This window comes from Dendropsophus ebraccatus, chromosome 9 (genome assembly GCF_027789765.1).
Source record: "Dendropsophus ebraccatus isolate aDenEbr1 chromosome 9, aDenEbr1.pat, whole genome shotgun sequence".
Lineage (NCBI taxonomy): Eukaryota > Metazoa > Chordata > Amphibia > Anura > Hylidae > Dendropsophus > Dendropsophus ebraccatus.
The window spans coordinates 44,667,218-44,686,167 of NC_091462.1; the positions used below are offsets into that span (position 1 = coordinate 44,667,218).

The window sequence follows — 18,950 nt, forward strand, 5'->3', positions numbered from 1 at the left end:
CGCTGGAACGCAAGTGACGTCATCAAGATGGCGGCGCCCACCGGAACAGCCAGGGAACAGAGGATCAGGTAAAGTATAAAGATACAGACTGCAAATGCAGTCTGTATCTTCATGAATAGAGTTAGGGAGAGATATACTTTCATAATAGGGACAGTTACATTTAGGTGATTGGTCCTCTTTAAGTAGGCAGTGACTACATTCTTGCAGGAGAATAAAAATCCGCTGCAAGAATGCAGAGCCATAGACCATGGCAGTACAAAGCATGGCAGCAAGAAATCCGCTGCGATACTGTACGTGTGAAGCAACTCTTAAAAAGTTTTATTGAATTTTTCTAAATTCTGTTTTGCAGCCTCCCCCCTCACTTCAGAAGTAGCAGCTTTTCTGTGTCCATAATGCTCTATGGAGGGGGAGGGGCCAAGGGGATGAGTGAGCACAAAGAGGAGAAAAGGCAGCACTGTACAGCATATTATCCTGCAATCTCTTCTCATCAAGTTCCCAAACCCGCACTGACCTTTCTGACCTGTAAATCCAGTATTTTATGTGCCCAGACAGTCTTCAAATAGCAAGGCTGTTTGTCTCCTCTTCCTGCTCACTCATCCCCCTCAACCCCTCCCCCATCTATAAGTTAAAATGGACTCAGCAAACCCGTCTTCACTTTGCTTCTCTGTAATGAAGATGGCTTCGCCTGACAATGAGCAGATTAGAAGTAAAGGGGAGGAAGAGGGGCAGAAAACAGCTTTTTGAATACAGAACGAGGCTTTTTTGCCTAAAAAAACCTATTACAGAGTTTATCAAAATCGCTTATACTATTGATTTCTACTAAAATATTTTAAATGACAGTTACACTTTAATTTAAAGGGGAAGTCTGGATAGGGAAAATTATTTACTATTAAAAGTACATTGAAAGTTATACAGTTATCTCTGTATAACATATTGCAGTGTCTCACATTCAGTTTTCTTTGCTGTGTGGGTGGGACCACAATGAAAGTACTGCAAATAATTCAGTAACACAATGAAACTGCAATGTGTGAACACAGCCTAGATGTTCTGCAACAGATATGGGCGGGGAATGGGCAGGGTGGAGGACTGTGATGAACAGCTGAGGGAAAGCAATGCATTCTGGAACCTGTAGTACTGTGCACAACTGCTCAACCAGGAAGTACATAAACACAAAACAGAACAAACCCCCCCAAAACAAATGGATTTTTGTTAGTTTTAAAACTGGGATAGATAAGGTAAGGTAAATAATGCTATTTGCTTCTGCAGTAGGTTAATTTTTTTTAACCTCTACCTGGAGTTCCCCTTTAACCTCTTAAGGACATATGACGTACCCGTACGTCATATGTCCTCATTAGCACTTCAAAGCGGGGCCGCACGGCGACCCCGCTTTGAAGCGCCACGGTCCCGGGTGCCGCGTGTAGCCCGGGACCGCCGCTATTAGCGGGCACGGTCTGATCACCGTGCCCGCTAATTAGCTAATCGGAGGCAGCTATCAAAGTTGACAGCTGCCTCCGATTACCGGAGGCAACCGTTCCCTGGTGTCTAGTGGGGGAGATCGCTCCTCCGGGACGTTGTCCCAGAGGAGCGATCTCCGTTACTGATGCCGGCCGGGGACTCGTCCAAGATGGCGCCGTCCCCGGCTCGGCACTCGTTTACTTCGGGCTGCAGCAGCCGGAAGTAAACGAGTGCCTATCTCATTGATCTCTGCAGCATATCTATGCTGCAGAGATCTCAATGAGAGATCAAAGTGTATATACTAGAAGTCCCCCATGGGGGGCTTCTAGTATATGTGTAAAAAAAAAAAAAAAAAGTGTTGTTTATAGTAAAAAGCCCCCTCCCCTCATAAAAGTCTGAATCACCCCCCTTTTCCCAGGTTTTAAATAAAAGTAAACAAATAAATAAATAAACATGTTTGGTATCACCGCGTGCGTAATCGCCCGAACTATTAATTAATCACATTCCTGATCTTGCACGGTAAACGGCGTCAGCGCAAAAAAATCCCATCAAATCCTGAAAAAATGTAATAAAAAGCGACCAAAAAGTCAGATATGCGCAATCAAGGTACCGATAGAAAGAACACATCATGGCGCAAAAAATGACACCGCCCCATAGACCAAAGGATAAAAGCGTTATAAGCCTGGGAATGGAGCGATTTTAAGGAACGTATATTTGTTAACAATGGTTTGAATTTTTTATAGGCCATCAGATACAATAAAAGTTATACATGTTATATATCGTTTTAATCGTAACGGCTTGTGGAACATGCATAACAAGTCAGTTTTACCCCAGGGCGAATGGCGTAAAAACACAGTTCCCCCAAATAAAAGAAATGCGTTTTTTTTTCAATTTCACCACACTTTGAATTTTTTTCTGGTTTCGTAGTGTACCAAATGCAGAAATTCAGCCTGTCATTGCAAAGTACAATTAGTGACGTAAAAAATAAGGGCTCATATGGGTTTCTAGGTGGAAAAATGCAAGTGCTATGGCCTTTTAAACACAAGGAGGAAAAACCGAAAACGCAAAAACGAAAATGGGCCCCGTCCTTAAGGGGTTAACAAGGCTACCTGGTGTCCACCTCTAAAGGCTGTGTTCCTACATAGTGATGAATGAACCGTGCCACCATACAGTCACCAATAGCTGAATGTTGTTGCCAGGATTGTTTTTCCACATTGTGCATCTATTGGTAAAGCATGGATGCACAGTTTTGTCTTCATGTGGCCAAATAGTGTCCGTATTTTAGTATTATGCATTAAAAAATTCTACAACCATACACAATCATTTTGTTTCTCTCACTTGAGTGGTGTTTTTTGGGTCAGTGTCAGACTTTTCAAAACACATGACTGTATAGCTATGTGTCAGGCCATGTTCACACAGGATTTTGGGCCACTTTTTGAACTGTCATTTTATGGTGAAAAAAAAAGACTATTTTTCCTATTATTATTATTATTATTATTATTATTAACTACAGCAAGATAGTGTCAGTACCAGGGTGTAGGTAGGATACATGGGGGCCCCATGAATCTGTGGGGTGTGGGGGTTGTGGCTACTGTGAATGAGCTGTCTTGAGTTGGAGGATCTTGCCAGCTGGCAAAATCCTCCACTCCTCCTCCTCCCACCAAAAAGAGACAGTATGAGGCTTCAGCACCTCCGCTCGCTGGGTCAATCCCCTGCCTCCCTCCCCCCTCAGACAGAGACAGTGTCTCGAGCTGCACACTGTCTCTGTTCGGGAGGGGAGGCGTAGCAGAGGATCCTGCCAGTGCCTGCCAGTGGCTGTTGGTGAGCTGTCAAGAGTGCTGGAAGGGCTGCCGGTAGCTATTCCCATAGTACCATGGAAGCAGGCCAAGTGAGGGGGCCCGGGCTTGTCTGCCCCACAGCAGCTGTGTGGTCTGCCTCCATGGTATCTACGCTATTGGTCAGTACCTTTTTTGGATGTATATTGGCATCTATTGAAACATTGGGGAAAAATGCCAATATACATCTAGACATGATGGGGGAGATTTATCAATCTGGTGTAAAGTAGAATTGTCTTAGTTGCCCCTAGCAACCAATCAGATTCCACCTTTCATTCCTCACAGAGTCTTTGAAAAATGAAAGGTGGAATCTGATTGGTTGCTAGGGGTAACTAAGACAATTCTACTTTACACCAGATTGATAAATCTCACTCAATGTTTTTCTGGAGATTTATTTCCCCATAGAAGTCTATGGGAGGAAAATGTCAACATTTCTGCAGAAAACAGACAAACACTGAGCCTATGATGTAAAAAAAAAAAAAAAAAAACTGCAAATGCACTAAAAATGGCTAAAAGCCCTGAAAATACATAATAGTAAAAAAAAAAAGCCAAAACACTGCATCATGGTGGATAAGAAAAAGAATGTTTGTGGCACTTAGGTAAATGGGGCTCTATGGTCTGTAAGCAGATCTTGGTGCTTATGTTGACAAGACCCTGCAGGATACTGCCTAATGCCGAGTGAACACAGCCCAATATGCACCAATGAGGAGATATAGCAACCAGTGGTGGCAGACATTTTATTTCACAGAGTCACCGTCCTGGGCCTAGAAGGGCTGCAAGTGGATTGTACTAAAAAGCCCTCAGTACAAATGTGTTGCTTGTAGCAGTTCACTTTACGGCTTCTCTGCCGTTAACACGCCCGACAAGACGTCCTACACTTAGGGCAGAGGAGCGGCCCGCGCTGTGCGCTGATTGGAGGAGAGGCTGAGCTGCTCTTGGGAGGACCAATAGCGGGATTCTGTTCTGCGTCACCGGAGCCATTGCCGTGAGGCGGAGGTTGTGTGTGGAGGAGCGGTAGTCACCGGCTGTAGACGGGCACTGACTCCAGCGTCTGCTCGCCTCATCACTCGGGTAGGTGTCCGTGACAGAATTACTTCGCTCCATTTTGATCTTTTACTAGCTGTATGACAGAACATGGCCGCCACGTCGGAGTCGGGCCGTTATCTTTATAGAGACCACACTGTAAGTATTAATAGATTCGTATGAGAAATCATTGAAAGAGCAGACGTGTTATCCTGATGTCGTCAGTCCTGTAGGTTAGATAACGCTGTGGTTAGCCGCTCAGTGTGCATTGTAGCCGCCTGCGCTCACTCCTTACTCCCGTACTTATTGCTGGGCGCCAGTACACAGACCGCACTGGCTCCTCCGCCGTCAGTGTACGTAGCTCCCCTTCCATCTGCCGTATCTGCACGTACATCTACGTGCGCGGCAGAGTCAGCGGGCAGGCGCCATCACCGAGGAGCAGGTGTTTCCTCGGGGTCCTGTAGACTGTTGCAGCGCAGGGACAGGTAGCTACTCAGCTTTGTTTCATATACTGTATGCAGGAGCACGGATGGGATGGGATGGGATGGGGGGGCGGTAATAGTATGCTAAATATATATATATATATATATATATATATATATATATATATATATATATATATAAAATTTCCCAGGATGCTGCAGCCAGTAGTGACCGCAGGTTAGGCTAGGTTCACACTGCGTTTTCAGCATCCGTTTAACGGATCCGTTTTTTTTAACGTCCAGAAAAATAGGGTCAGCAACGTTTTTTGGTCCGTTTTGGTCCGCCAAAAAAAACGGATCCGTTTTTTTTATAATGGAAGTCAATGGAAAAACGGATGCACACAAATGAATCCGTTTTTTGCAATCCGTTTTTCATGCGTTTTTTGCAAAAAACGGATGCGTTAAACGGATGCTGAAAACGCAGTGTGAACCTAGCCTTAGACGCAGTGTGACTTGCTGTTTGCTTGTCAAGGCAGCCAGGGGCCATCTCAGAGTTCCAAGCTTTATGCCACAGCTAGAGACCTCTGTCTGGATGTGCGTCTGTAGCTTGTCTGCATTCCTGGCCCGAACACACATCTGTAACATGTACACGTGTGTGTGTATGGGGATAAGCGGGTTCTCAATATTTGAGGGTCCGCAAGTGCAGTCAGATTTTGATGTGAAAGCGGCCTTACTGTCACTTTCAGTAACTTTTAACATGATTGCACTGGGCCGCACTGCTGAGATCTGATGTGATCCCGAGATGCAGTCGGGGGGGGGGGAGGTTTGCGGAAGGTGCCATCTTTTCATGGCTGTTAGTTAAATCCCACTTGTTCACTTCATTAGTGTCTGGAGCAAAAGAATTGGATGTTCGACCTTCTGGGGATATGAACACACTGACGCACACTCCTCAGTCCCCCCAATGTATTTTGGGATTGCAGCAGGTCATGTGAAAAGTAACTTTTGACGTGTCTGAGGAGATGTCAGAGGTTGCTCCAAGTATCAGTGACAGGTGCATCTCTTGCCACTGACTAGTCAGAACTCCTGCAGTGTGACTGTGGGGGTCCCGTTTAGTTTCCCAGTTGCTCCAGTCAGGGTTCTGCTCCTATGGGACATTTATGACGACTGGGGTACTCGTACACCAGTCTTAAATAAAGCCCTGCCCTCTTTCTATGGCCAGATTTACTAAGAGGTGCACGCCTCTTAGCATAGCTGGTCAGCCTGGCGTAGGCATTGCGCAAAAATCTACACCTGCTCAAAGCAGGTATAGTTTTTTGCCTGTTTCCAGGCATAAACTTGGCATGGGGGGAGGCCATGTCACCTCCCTGCCACATGTTGTGCCCCCATTTTTTTCCCAAAACTCCACCTGGTTCCCTTGCTTGATGCAGCTCTCTTCTTGTGCACCAGCCTGCTGTATGCAGTGGAGGTGGGCCTGGTGCCCCCAGTGTAATGGTATCCCCACACCTTAGTGACACAGCCATGCTTGATTCTACTGGAGACATGTCACCCAAGATAAGGAAAAGGGGGACAGACAGTTTGAATTGCCGATCATGTAAGAAGGGTAATACCATACTTAATACAGACCATATAAAGGATATAATACGAGTAGCACGCAAAGTTAAAGCGACTGTGTTCCGGCACCTTGTCGCCCCCCGAACCACTGATACCGCGTTGTAGAGGTACTTGTGTGGTTCCTGTCCAGTACATAAAAAGGAATCAGTCACTGCAGCATCTGTGCTGCACCTTCAAATGTACGTCCGCTCCTGAGCTAGTGTACATTTCAGTTACAATATATGCTAGCTCTGTAGCTTATATTGTAAAACCTGGTGGCACTTGCGACACACCCCTTTCCTCTAAGCTCCTCCCATCGTTTTTAGCTTTTGGCAAATTTTTGTTCAAATGAATAAAGTGTATGAGCACTGCTAAACTCAGGGCACTATAAGGTAACACATGGTGGTAAAATCTTAGTATGTTTGTGGTAACTACAGGTCCTACTCAAGACAAAGAAACTTTTTTTTTTTTTAAACGATACAATGAAATATACTGTAATGAGCATTAGAAATCCTCTCCTGATACGGTATCGACTTCGACTTTTTATTGTAATCCAGGTGATATGCTGCACTGCGGAAATTGTATGCCTGTTCCATTTGTGCATTCTACAGTTGGATGTTGTGTGACGTTTCCGGCCTTCCCGTACCAGAATGCAAAGTTAACACAGTTTTCTCAACACCAAACATCTGTGTGTAGCTATTCAGGTGAGTGTATCGCTTATTTACCTATAACGGCAGTGAGAGACACTAAAATCACTTTCTCACAACTCAGGAAAACATGGCCACTTTCTTCCAGAAACAGCACCACTTTTCACTTTGGGTGTGATTTTGTAGCTCTCTTCCATTAAAGTGAAGCTGAATTGTAATACTACGCAGCCCAAGGATGCTGTGGTGCTGTTTTTCAAAAATCCAGGGTTACATTTTTAAGAGTTGGTTACTTGAAGGGGAACTCCAGCGACTTTTGACTAATTTTAAATTAACTTATCAGCTGCTGTAAGTCCTGCAGGAAGTGGTCTTTCCAGTCATTGCTCTCTGCTGCCACTTCTGTCTGTGACAGGGGCTTTCCAAAGCAGGAAAGGTTTTCTATGGTGATTTGCTACAACTTTGGACAGCTCCTGACAGGGACAGAGGTGGCAGCAAAGAGGACTGTGGCAAACTGGAAAGAATACATTACTTCATGCAGAACATACAGCAGCTAAGTACTGGAAAGCTGGAGACTTTTAAAGCGACTCAGCAGTATACTGCACCACACTTCCGGGGTGGGGGTGGGGACACGGGGAAGGTGGCCATTCAAATGCATAACACACATTACAAAGTTGTATAACTTTGAAATGTGTGTTATTTTGTGAATAAATGTTTAGCGCCGCAGTACCCCTTTAAAGGGGTACTCCACTAAAAACATTTACCCACATTTCTATTCCTTTCCCCAACATATACATTACTCACATAGGGATGTTTAATGTGTTCTGCTGTTTTCAGCCACTTGTCTGCTCTCAGCTGCTGCCCAGGAAGTTCTTTAGTTTCTATTTTTTTTTTTTTTTATATTACTGGTGACCCCCCTCTTATCTCTAGCTGATATAAACACATTCATGGACTAATCCATTTAAGATAAAATTCAACAAACCATGACCTTCCCTGATCTGTGAAACATCCCATCATACTTCTGTGCTCTATCTGCTTGTATACTTATGCTTTCTCAATTTTATTCTGAGGCAAAGCAAGCGAGACAACTTGTGAAAAGTGCAGATCGAAAAAGGTAGAGTCACTTAATAGGTATGTGATCTCATCACTCTTCTTTCTGTTGTTCTGATTGTAAATCATTGTCCTGGCTTCTGTTATGAATAGATACCATACTGCTTGTACTGGATCCGTTGCACTGACTTCTAAAGGGTTATTGGTATTGGTTTTGATAAGAATAGTAATGCCATATGCTGCACTTTTTTTTCCCCCCTTTCAAAAACTACAGCATCTACTCAAGATGCGAACCAAGCTTTAAAAGACAGAAAAATAATTTCAATCTCCTGTGTAAAGAGGTTTTCCTAAACCCCTGAAAGGTGATCTACCTTCTCGCTCTCCCACCCATACCTGCCCCTGCTTGGGGCTCACCGTCCAGCCGATGGTTAGTCAGAGATAGGGGTGATAGGGAGAGCCCTTAGGTGTAACAGCCCTCAGCACTTCAGGAGCTTGGGAATGCCAATATCACTCAATAGTATAAGAAATCTGATTGCTTATATTGTTGCTTCTAATCCCCTTCAAGGGGTTAAAAACACTTTTCCCATTTACCATGTGATAAAGGAACAGTCAAGAGTGCACCTAATTCTCACAGCTCCATTGCTGTAAAATAAATAAATAAATTGCAAGAACATGGCACCCAGTCTACAGTGCTCAGGTAGGATCTTACTTCGCAAATTACTTGTCACTCAAAATCTGACATATTTGTAATCTTTCTTAGCACTCGGTAAAGTACAGAGACATTCTAACATTTTGGTCAGAACGCTGAGGAAAGGGATTTATATGAGGATAATGGCCAATTGATGTGGCAAAGAGGCAATAGGAAATGCAACTTCTAATTTATGTATGGAAGTCTATATATTCAAACTTCCATATTGAAAATATTTAGCCTTTGTTTGCAGGCAGTTGTATGAGCTGGTGAAAAAACATGGTCTTGTTGAAGTTGCTGGAAAGGAGATTTTAGGCTGGTTTATGCTACTTGCTGATGAAGACAGAAGACTCATAAGAGGTGTGTTTAGTTTCCTTTTTAAACAGAAAAAGTGAATATATCAACAGTAGGGATGGTCCGAACCTGCCGAGGTTCGGGTTCGTATGAACCCGAACGCTCGGCAGCAGATTCCCGCTGTCTGCCCGCTCCGTGGAGCGGGCGGATCCAGCGGGAGTAACTCCCTGAAAACTGGGATACAGCCTATGGCTATGGCTTTATCCCAGTTTTCCAGGCGGTCCTCCCGCTGGATCTGCCCGCTCCGTGACAGCGGGAATCATTACCGAACTTGGTTCGGACCATTCCTAATCAGCAGGTTAGAAGTGTCTAACCAGCTTATATTTCCCTATAGAGCATGGAGCCCTGAGGATAAAGTGAAGTTTCTTACCTTTATCCTCTGCGATATTTTTGAGACATTATCAGTTTATTTACTTTGCTAATGAGGTGTTTTGATGCATTGGGGCTCGGGCTACCACCCTCACTGCACATATCAGTCTCAGCCAGCTCCTCCTAATGATTTATATTTAGGAGGGGAAGGGCAGATTGGTTCACTGAGGGTGGTAGCCCCTCCGCCTGTGCATCAAAACACCGTATTAGTATAGTAAAAAAAAAAAAAAAAATAATGCTAATGTCCTGAAAATGGCATCAAGGATAAAGGGAAGGAATTAATCATCATCAGCGCTCTGTGCCCTGTAGGGAGATATCAGCTGGTTGCAGACTTCTAACTTGCTGATAGTTTTCCTTTAAGCATAGCTGTCATTATGAAAAAGTCACAGCCCCCAATGGTTAGTAGAACAGGACCCCTGTGTGACATTTTTTCAAAAGTTGCAGAACTTTTTGAAAATGCTAATAGTTACTTTTGACTATGCTAACGCCCCTGCGCCACATAGGGCTTCAGGTTTGTTATTTGAGTACTGTATTTTTATCCATTCTTATTCTAGTAGCACAAAGTGGCACCAGTTAAATTATGCTGAATTGTGTTGCTTTTTCTATTGTTATTTTTATCTACAGGACGTTTTTTGAGTCTCCTGGTTGGGACTATAACTGGGGAATAGGCTGGCACTTGTCATATTGTGTGTGTGTGTATTTTGTTTTTTAGTTTGTAGAATACAAACACGTTCAGCCAAATTGTATCCCCAATAACTTAAAAGTAGTGATGAACGAACATGCTTGTCCAAGCTTGGTACTCGTTCAAATATTAGGGTACTCGATGGTACTCTTTATTCGGACGAGCATCTCGCGATACTCGAGAAAATCTCATCATCCGTTTCCTGTAAGTTTAGGCGCTATTTCTCAGCCAATAAACATACAGGAGACTCTTTGGTACATCCTGAGATCACATGGGACCCATACATGTCGATAGCAGCGATTGGTTGGCCAGATCAGATGACCCTGCCATATAAAAATCGCGGGCCGTTAGTGCTCGCTTCAGACGTATGCTGAAAGAGATTAGGGACAGAGCTGCTGCTGGTCAGGGAGAGCGTTAGGGAGGGAATAAGCGTTCCAGTAGGCAGGGAATAATAGCAAAACAACCCTTGTAAGCAGGGCTGTGGAGTCGGTAAGCCGCAACTCCGACTCCTGAATTTTATCAGGACCGACTCCCGACTCCAACTCCTTCATAAATGGCCAGTCAGATACCAGGGGAGTTATTTATCACACTGGCTCAGCAGCTTCTCCCTAATGTCCTACATGATCCTGGGGCGACTTCTGAGTGAATAAAGAAATACTGTATATAAAGAAGATTCTCCTGTGTGTGCAGCAGATGCAGCCAGTCTCCAGCCTTAATGTCCTGAACTACTCACAACTAGGCTAGAAGGAGCAGGTGGTCTTTTCCTGCTCACAGTCTTCTATGTTTCTAACTAAATATTCACCATACTTAAAGAAACATTGCTAACAATGCCAGATACCTGTAATATACAGGGGGTCAAACAGTGATATAGAAGGTCACTGTGGGGGCACGCAATAGCACGCACACACACACACACACAGCCTGCTGCAGCCATAGCGCACACCACACACACCCACACAGCCTGCTGCAGCCATAGTGCGCGCACACACACACAGCCTGCTGCAGCCATAGTGCGCGCACACACACACAGCCTGCTGCAGCCATAGTGCGCGCACACACACACAGCCTGCTGCAGCCATAGTGCGCGCACACACACACAGCCTGCTGCAGCCATAGTGCGCGCACACACAGCCTGCTGCAGCCATAGTGCGCGCACACACAGCCTGCTGCAGCCATAGCGCACACCACCCACACCCACACAGCCTGCTGCAGCCATAGTGCGCGCGCGCACACACACCCACACAGCCTGCTGCAGCCATAGCGCACGCACGCACGCACACACACACACCTGCAGCCATAGAACACTGAAGAAAAACGCACAATCTTCTCCCAGAGAGAAAACACCACACTGAGGACAGAGGTTACTGCTACGCTACTTATGTCTTCTCCTCCTCTATTATATTACACAGGATATATTCATATTACACTGCTGCTCATATACAGGCATCCAGGAAGAGAACAGCACAGATCTCCCCCCACACGATGGACTCTTCCAGCTCAGAAACAAACTGCCAAATAGTGACCGACAACTTTTCCATGACCACCCTTATGTAGTAGGGTCAGTGTCCTATTAGAATGTTGCTCATAATATATATTCATGAGCAAAACTTGTAAAATTCATATCAAAATTAAATTTTACATTTTTAAAGCTTGAGTCGGAGTCTACATTTTTTTCCGACTCCAGCCAAAACCTAGCTCTGACTCCACGACTCTGACTCCACAGCCCTGCTTGTAAGGGCTTCTAAACGTTTTTAAATTGTATTGCTACAGACTGCTGGCTGGGACTTGCAGTGCAGCCACCACGATTTCAGCAGCACACTGTGGTGATCGGCTGCTGGCAAAAAGGGGACATTAGGTGTTGCACACAGACCCCTAAGAAGTGCTCAGTACTATATTTTCTGATTCCTGTATTTCTTACACAAGGCATATCTAAGTTCACTACTGCTTTCACAGTGTAAAGGGGATGTCACAGAGTGTATATAGGTGCAGCCTCCAACAGATTGTATCTCACTGCCCCCCAAAAACTATTGGGACCACTAGTATATTTCCAGATTTTTGTCTTTCTTACTCAAGCCATATTTAAGTTCACTACTGCTTGCAGAGTGTAAGGGGGGTGTCACAGAGTGTATTGGTGCAGCCACCACCACATTGTATCTCACAGCCCCCTAAAAACTAGTGGGCCCTCTACTATATTTTCTGATTTCAGTTTTTTTTACACAACAAGGCATATCTAAGTTCACTACTGCTTGGCTTGCACAGTGTAAAGGGGGTGTCACAGAGTGTATTGGTGCAGCCACCACCACATTGTATCTCACAGCCCCCTAAAAACTAGTGGGCCCTCTACTATATTTTCTGATTTCAGTTTTTTTTACACAACAAGGCATATCTAAGTTCACTACTGCTTGGCTTGCACAGTGTAAAGGGGGTGTCACAGAGTGTATTGGTGCAGCCACCACCACATTGTATCTCACAGCCCCCCAAAAAACTAGTGGGACCACTAGTATATTTCCAGATTTTAATGGTTCTCTGTGTCCTCAATGCCATGCTGTGTCTGGCCTAATTTTTGGGAGGCTTACTTGCTTACTCACTTTTAATGGTTCTCTGTGTCCTGGATGCCATGCTCTGACGTCACTACGTCTGAGGAGGAGCGGGACTGGTTGCTAGGGGCCCGCCGATCGTGCCCCCCGCCAACCAGCCAGCTGTTATATCTTTTATTTATTTATTTATTTTTTTTTTAGCCAGGGCCTCACCACCCCTGGTCGATCGGCATCAGGTGTACCCTTGATGGTGACTGACAGCTGGCCTAGCCAGTTAGCTGTCAGCACCTAGGTTCGTTTCCACTATAAATCCCGGCCCCTGGCCTCACTCCAATTTTTTGGGAGGCTCACTTGCTTCCTCACTCTTAAAGAGGATGTACCACCAGGTACATCCTCTTTAATCTGAATCGACGGATCGAACGGCGCCGTGGCGCTGTTCTATGCACCGGAACCGGCCGGTGCTCAAGCACTGGAGGTAGGCCGGCCCGCCCCCAGTGGGAGGCAATTCCCTCCCCTCTATGGCGCAGTTCCATTCATTCTAATGGAGCCGCCTCATACAGGGGAGGGAATTCCCTCCCACTGGGGGCGGCTCGGCCTGCCTCTAGCGCTTGAGCACCGGCCGCTTACGGTGCATAGAACGGCGCCGTGCACGGGAACCGGGCCACGGTCCGAAAAAACGGACCGTGGCACCGGCTTCCCCGTGACGGCGCCGTTCGATCCGTCAGTTCAGGTTAAAGAGGATGTACCTGGTGGTACATCCTCTTTAATGGTTCTCTGTGTGCTCACTGCCATTCTGTGTCTGGCCTAATTTTTGGGAGACACACTTGCTTCCTCACTCACTTTTAATGGTTTTCTGTGTGCTCACTGCCATGCTAAACTTAGCCATAATCCGGTATTTTAGTTTTAGGCACAGCAGCAGTGACGTTGGTAAGCGCCAACAGGCGGTGCTCAAACTGCTGAACAGCACCTTCTACCTTCCTTGGATGTTTTAGCCGTTTTGAAGGCAGGATTGACCAGGTCTTTAGCCAGTAGCTTCTATCCTCTCTTGGATTTTGTAGTAGCCTTTTTGAAGGCAGGATTGACCAGGTCTTTTTAATAGACAGGCTACCCACCGCACTTACCTATTCTTAGAGACTCTATAAAGGGACTGTACCACCAGGCCTAGGCTGAAGCACTGGAGGTGGCGGACCCGCCCTTAGTGGGAGGAAACTCCAGCCCCTCCATGACGTGACTCTCATTAGAATCAATGAAACCCTATCATAGAAGGGCTAGGGTTTCCTCCCACTATGGGTGGGTCGGCCCGCCTCCAGTGCTTCAGTCTGGGCATGGTGGTACAGTCACTTTAAAGGATTAAAATTGTATTCATTCGATCAAATTAAATTCCGGGGCCTCTTAAGAACAGGGCTGTGTAGTCTTGAGTCGGAGCTAGTTTTGGCTGGAGTCGGAGTTGCAGTCGGAAAAAAATGTACCAACTCCGACTCCAGCTTTTAAAAAATCTTAAATTGTAGAATTGAATTTTGATATGAATTTTACAATTTTTGCTCATGAATATATATTATGAGCAACATTCTAATAGGACACTGGCCCTATTACATAAGGGTGGTCGGGGAAAAGTTGTTGGTGACTATTTGGCAGTTTGTTTCTGAGCTGGAAGAGTCCATCGTGTAGGGGGAGATCTGTGCTGTTCTCTTCTTGGATGCTGGATGACTGTATATGAGCAGCAGTGTAATATGAAGATATCCTGTGTAATATAGAGGAGGTGGAGAAGACCTAAGTAGTGCAGCAGTAACCTCTGACCTCAATGTTTTGTTTTCTCTCTGGGATTGTGTGTTTTTCTTCAGTGTTCTGTGTGTGTGTGTATGCTATGGCTGCAGCATGCTGTGTGTTAGTGTGTGTGTGCTATGGCCGCAGCTAGCAGTGTGTGTGTGTGGTGTGTGCTATGGCTGCAGCAGGCTGTGTGTGTGTGTGTGTGTGTGTGTGTGTGTGCGTGCGTGCGTGCGTGCTATTGCGTGCCCCCACAGTGCCCTTCTATATCACTGTGTGACCTCTATATCACTATGTGTGACCCCCTGTAAATCACTATGGCTTACCTCTATATTACAGGTATCTAGCATTGTTAGCAGTGTTTCTTTAAGTATGGTGAATATTTAGTTAAAAACATAGAAGACTGTGAGCAGGAAAAGACCACCTGCTCCTTCTAGTCTAGTTGTGAGTAGTTCAGGACATGGAGGCTGGAGACTGGCTGCATCTGCTGCAAACACAGGAGAATCTGATTTATATATAGTATTCCTTTATTCACTCAGAAGTCACCCCAGGATCATGTAGGATATTAGGGAGAAGCTGCTGAGCCGGTGTGATAACTCCCCTGGTATGTGACTGGCCATTTATGAAGGAGTCGGAGTCCACAGCCCTGCTTAACCCCTTAAGGACCGGGCCTAAAATGGCCTTAAGGACCGGAGCAAATTTTATGAATATGACCAGTGTCACTTTATTCATTAATAACTTCGGGATGCTTTTACCTATCCGGCTGATTCTGAGATTGTTTTCTCGTGACATATTGTACTTCACATTTCTTGTAAATTGGAGTAGATACTTATAACGAATCTTTATGAAAAAAAAACAAAATAACGTGAAAAATTGTAAAAAAAATGCATTTTTCCAACTTTAAACCTTTTCTGCTTATACAGAAAATGGTTATGCCACATAAATTATATATTAAATAGCATTAGCAACATGTCTACTTTATATTGGCGGCATTTATTAAACTATATTTCATTTTTTTTAGACAATAGGAAGCGTAAAACATTAGCAGCAAATTTCCAAATTTTCAGTAAAATTTTAAAATCAGATATTTTTAGGGACCTGTTCAGGTTTAAAGTGTATTTGAGGGGACTGTATGTTAGAAAGCCCCACAAAGCACCCCATTTCAGAAACTGCACCCCCCAAACTCTGCAAAAGCATATCCAGAAAGTTTTTTTTAACCCTTTAGGGGAGTCACAGAAATAAAAGCTAAGCGTGTAAGAAATTTGAAAATTTTAATTTTCTGTGCAGAGATTTTATTGTAATCCAATATTTTTCATAATTATAAACCTATTACCAGAGAAATGCACCCCAGTAATTATTGCCCCGTTTCTGCAGTTTATAGAAATACTCCATATGGGGCCCTATTGCGCTATTTGACGCAACCACAAGCCTCAGATATAAGGGAGCGCCTAGTGCATTTCAATGGCTCCGTTATATTTGGTCATTTCTGACTGTACCACTTCAGGTTGGCAGAGGCTCTGGGGTGCCAAAACCTAAAAAACACCACTTAAGGGACACCATTCAGAAAACTACACCCCTCAAGGAATGTTACAAGGGGTGCGGTGAGGATCTGGACCCCACAGGTGCTTCACAGATTTTCCCAACAATATGGCGTGAAAAAAGACAAAAGTATTTTTTACACTAAAACGTTGTTCTAGACTTCAATTTTTCATTTTCACAAAGGGATAAAAGGAAAAAAAAAACACAAAACATGTAGCGCAGTTTCTCCCGAGTACAGAAATACCCAACATGTGGACATAAAGTGCCAAGTGGGAGCAGCACGAGCCTCCAAAGGGAAGGAGCGCCAATTGGCTTTTGGAAGCTGGATTTCACTGGAATGGATTTCAAGGGCCATGTCGCATTTACAGAGCCCTCGTGCTGCCAAAACACTGGAAACCCCCCCCACAAGTGACCCCATTCTGGAAACTACACCCCTCAAGGAATCTAACAAGGGGTGCAGTGAGCATATGGACCCCACTGGTGACGGGCACAAATGTGGAACAATGTGACGTGAAAGTGAAAAATTTCATTTTTTCACTTTCACGGCACAAATGTGCCCGTCATCAAGGGGTCCATATCCTCACTGCACCCCTTGTTAGATTCCTTGAGGGGTGTAGTTTCCAGAATGGGGTCACTTGTGGTTGGTTTTTCACTGTCTTGGCAGCACGAGGGCTCTGTAAATGCGACATGGCGTTCATCATCCATTCTAGCCAAATCCAACCTCCAAAATCCAAATGGCGCTCCTTCCCTTGAGAGGCTTGCCCTGCACCCACATGGCGCTTTATGTCCACATGTGGGGTATTTACGGACTCGGGGGAAATTGCTCTAAACATTTTTTGTGTTTTTTTTTCTCTTTTAACCCCTTGTGAAAATGATAAATTCAAGGCTAGACCAACATTATAGTGTAAAAAATGTAATATTTCATTTTCACGCCACATTGTTCCACATTTGTGCCCGTCACCAGTGGGGTCCATATGCTCACTACACCCCTTGTTACATTCCTTGAGGGGTGTAGTTTCCATAATGGGGTCACTTGTGGGGGGTTTCAACTGTCTTGGCAACACAGGGGCCTTTTAAATGCATCATGGCCCCTCGAAATCCATTCTAGCCAAATCCAGCCTCAAAAAACCAAATGGCACTCCTTCCCTTTGGAGGCTTATCCTGCACTCGCATTGCGCTTTATGTCCACATGTGGGGTATTTCCGTACTCAGGGGAAATTGATCTACAAATTTTGTGTTTTTTTTATTTTTTAGCCCCTTGTGAAAATGAAAAAATCAAGACAAGATTAATGATTTAGAGTAAAAATTTTAAACAAATTACACTAAATGTTGGTCTAGCCTTGATTTTTTTCCATTTCCACAAGGGGTTAAAAAAGAAAATAAACGCAAAGCGTTTAGGGTACTTTCCCCTGAGTACGAAAATACCCCACATGTGGGCATAATGTGCCATATGGGCACAGGGCAAGCCACCAAAGGGACAGAGCGCCATTTAGAGTCTGGAAAGGAGGATGGAGGCCATGTCGCAATTACAAAGCTCCTGTGCTGCCAGCACAGTAGAAACCCCCCACAAGTGACCCCATTCTGGAAACTACACCCCATAAGGAATCTAACAAGGGGTGCAGTGAGCATATAAACCCCACTGGTAACAGGCACATATGTAGAACATGTGCCGTGAAAATAAAAAATTTTTTTTTCCATTTTCACGTCCAAAATGTGGCCGTCACCAGGGGGCCATATCCCCGCTGCCCCCCTTGTTAGATTCCTTATGGGGTGTAGTTTCCAGAATGGGGTCACTTGTGGGGGTTTCTACTGTCCTGGCCGCTTTGTAATTGCATCATGGCATCCTCTAATGGGATTGGCGGCCATACCTATTTAGCTGGGGAAAAGGGACCATTCTAATTTATTTGGGGGTATTAGGCCAATTATTAGTTTATAAGGTTGAAAATGACAGGTGTCCATCAAATTCAACCTGTGTTGATCCAGAGGAAGGCAAAAAACCCTTGTAAGGCAGACGGCAGTAGACTTATCACAGGGGAAAAATTCCTTCCCGACTCCATAATGGCAATCGGAATAATCCCCGGATCAACTTGACCCCTGAAATAAGAATAAGGGACAGAATTTAGACAATGTAGAACCCCAATGACGTGTGGTACGCCTTGAAGCGATCCAGTATGCAGAGGCCGGGGTGATCAGGACAGGTGTCACACGGGAAAATGGTGTCCTTCCTGATACCCCTGTTACGCCACACTCTGCACTTCTTCTGGGGTCTCCCGTTCTCCAGTGTGGGGGACGTCACCTGGAGAATGTTGCCCTCGTGCGATACGGGGTCCTTCATATCCAGAAGCGCTGGGTCCGCTCCATGGCTGCTAAATATTAGGGCGCTATTACTGCTTCTGATATCTTCGGATCTTGCCGCAAGCTACAGTAGCTCAGGCAGCGAGGGACCGGAAGAGGGGGTGCTGGTATAAAAGTTATCCCTGTACAGGTGGTAACCTTTATCCAGCAGTGGGAAGATCAGGTCCCCAACGATCTCCCCACTAACTCCGAGTAGGAGGGGGGACATCTGGGGGCTGGATTCAGGTGTCCCTTCCTTCATACACTCTTAGGGTACGTGCACACTGCGGAATGGCGAAGGATAACCCTTTGTGCATTCCGCAGCTGGCACCCACCGGCAGACTGATGCGGGCTCGCGTCTCCGTCCGTGTCATAGACTCCATTCTATGCACGGGCGGATTCCGCTCTCCGACCAATGTGTTCATTCTTTGGACGGACGATTGAATCCGCCCGTGCATAGAATGGAGTCTATGACACGGGTGGAGACACGCGCCTGCATCAGTCCGCCGGCGGGTTCCAGCTGCGGAATGCACAAAGGGTTATCCTTCGCCATTCCGCAGTGTGCCCGTACCCTAAATCTGTAAGTGTACCCTGAGGTACTCTCACAAAGTTTGTAGAATTTCACGCCATACCGTCATCTCTTATTGGGACGGTACTGGCGGAAAAG

The 18,950-nt window shown here is 45.3% G+C and overlaps 1 protein-coding gene and 1 long non-coding RNA gene across 9 annotated transcripts in view; one reads left to right on the forward strand and one right to left on the reverse strand.

The window, feature by feature from the left end:
- The first annotated feature begins 3,966 nt into the window (after positions 1-3,966).
- The window catches only part of RBM44 (RNA binding motif protein 44), a 47,045-nt gene continuing 32,061 nt past the window's right edge, over positions 3,967-18,950 (forward strand). For 2 of the 8 annotated variants that reach the window (XM_069983173.1, XM_069983175.1), the window contains exons 1-4: positions 4,002-4,361; positions 6,883-7,029; positions 8,037-8,097; positions 8,958-9,064. In XM_069983173.1, the coding sequence (XP_069839274.1) occupies positions 6,888-7,029; positions 8,037-8,097; positions 8,958-9,064 (310 nt within the window). In that variant the 5' untranslated portion in view covers positions 4,002-4,361; positions 6,883-6,887. Of the gene's footprint in view, positions 4,473-6,882; positions 7,030-8,036; positions 8,098-8,944; positions 9,065-18,950 lie in introns of those variants that run through there. The other 6 variants (XM_069983174.1, XM_069983172.1, XM_069983177.1 and 3 more) reach the window with 6 other exon arrangements.
- Positions 4,013-4,781, reverse strand: LOC138800929 (uncharacterized). Its single transcript, XR_011364542.1, has 2 exons — positions 4,617-4,781; positions 4,013-4,540 (listed from the first exon to the last, which is right to left on the reverse strand). It is a non-coding gene; the product is annotated as an uncharacterized lncRNA (long non-coding RNA).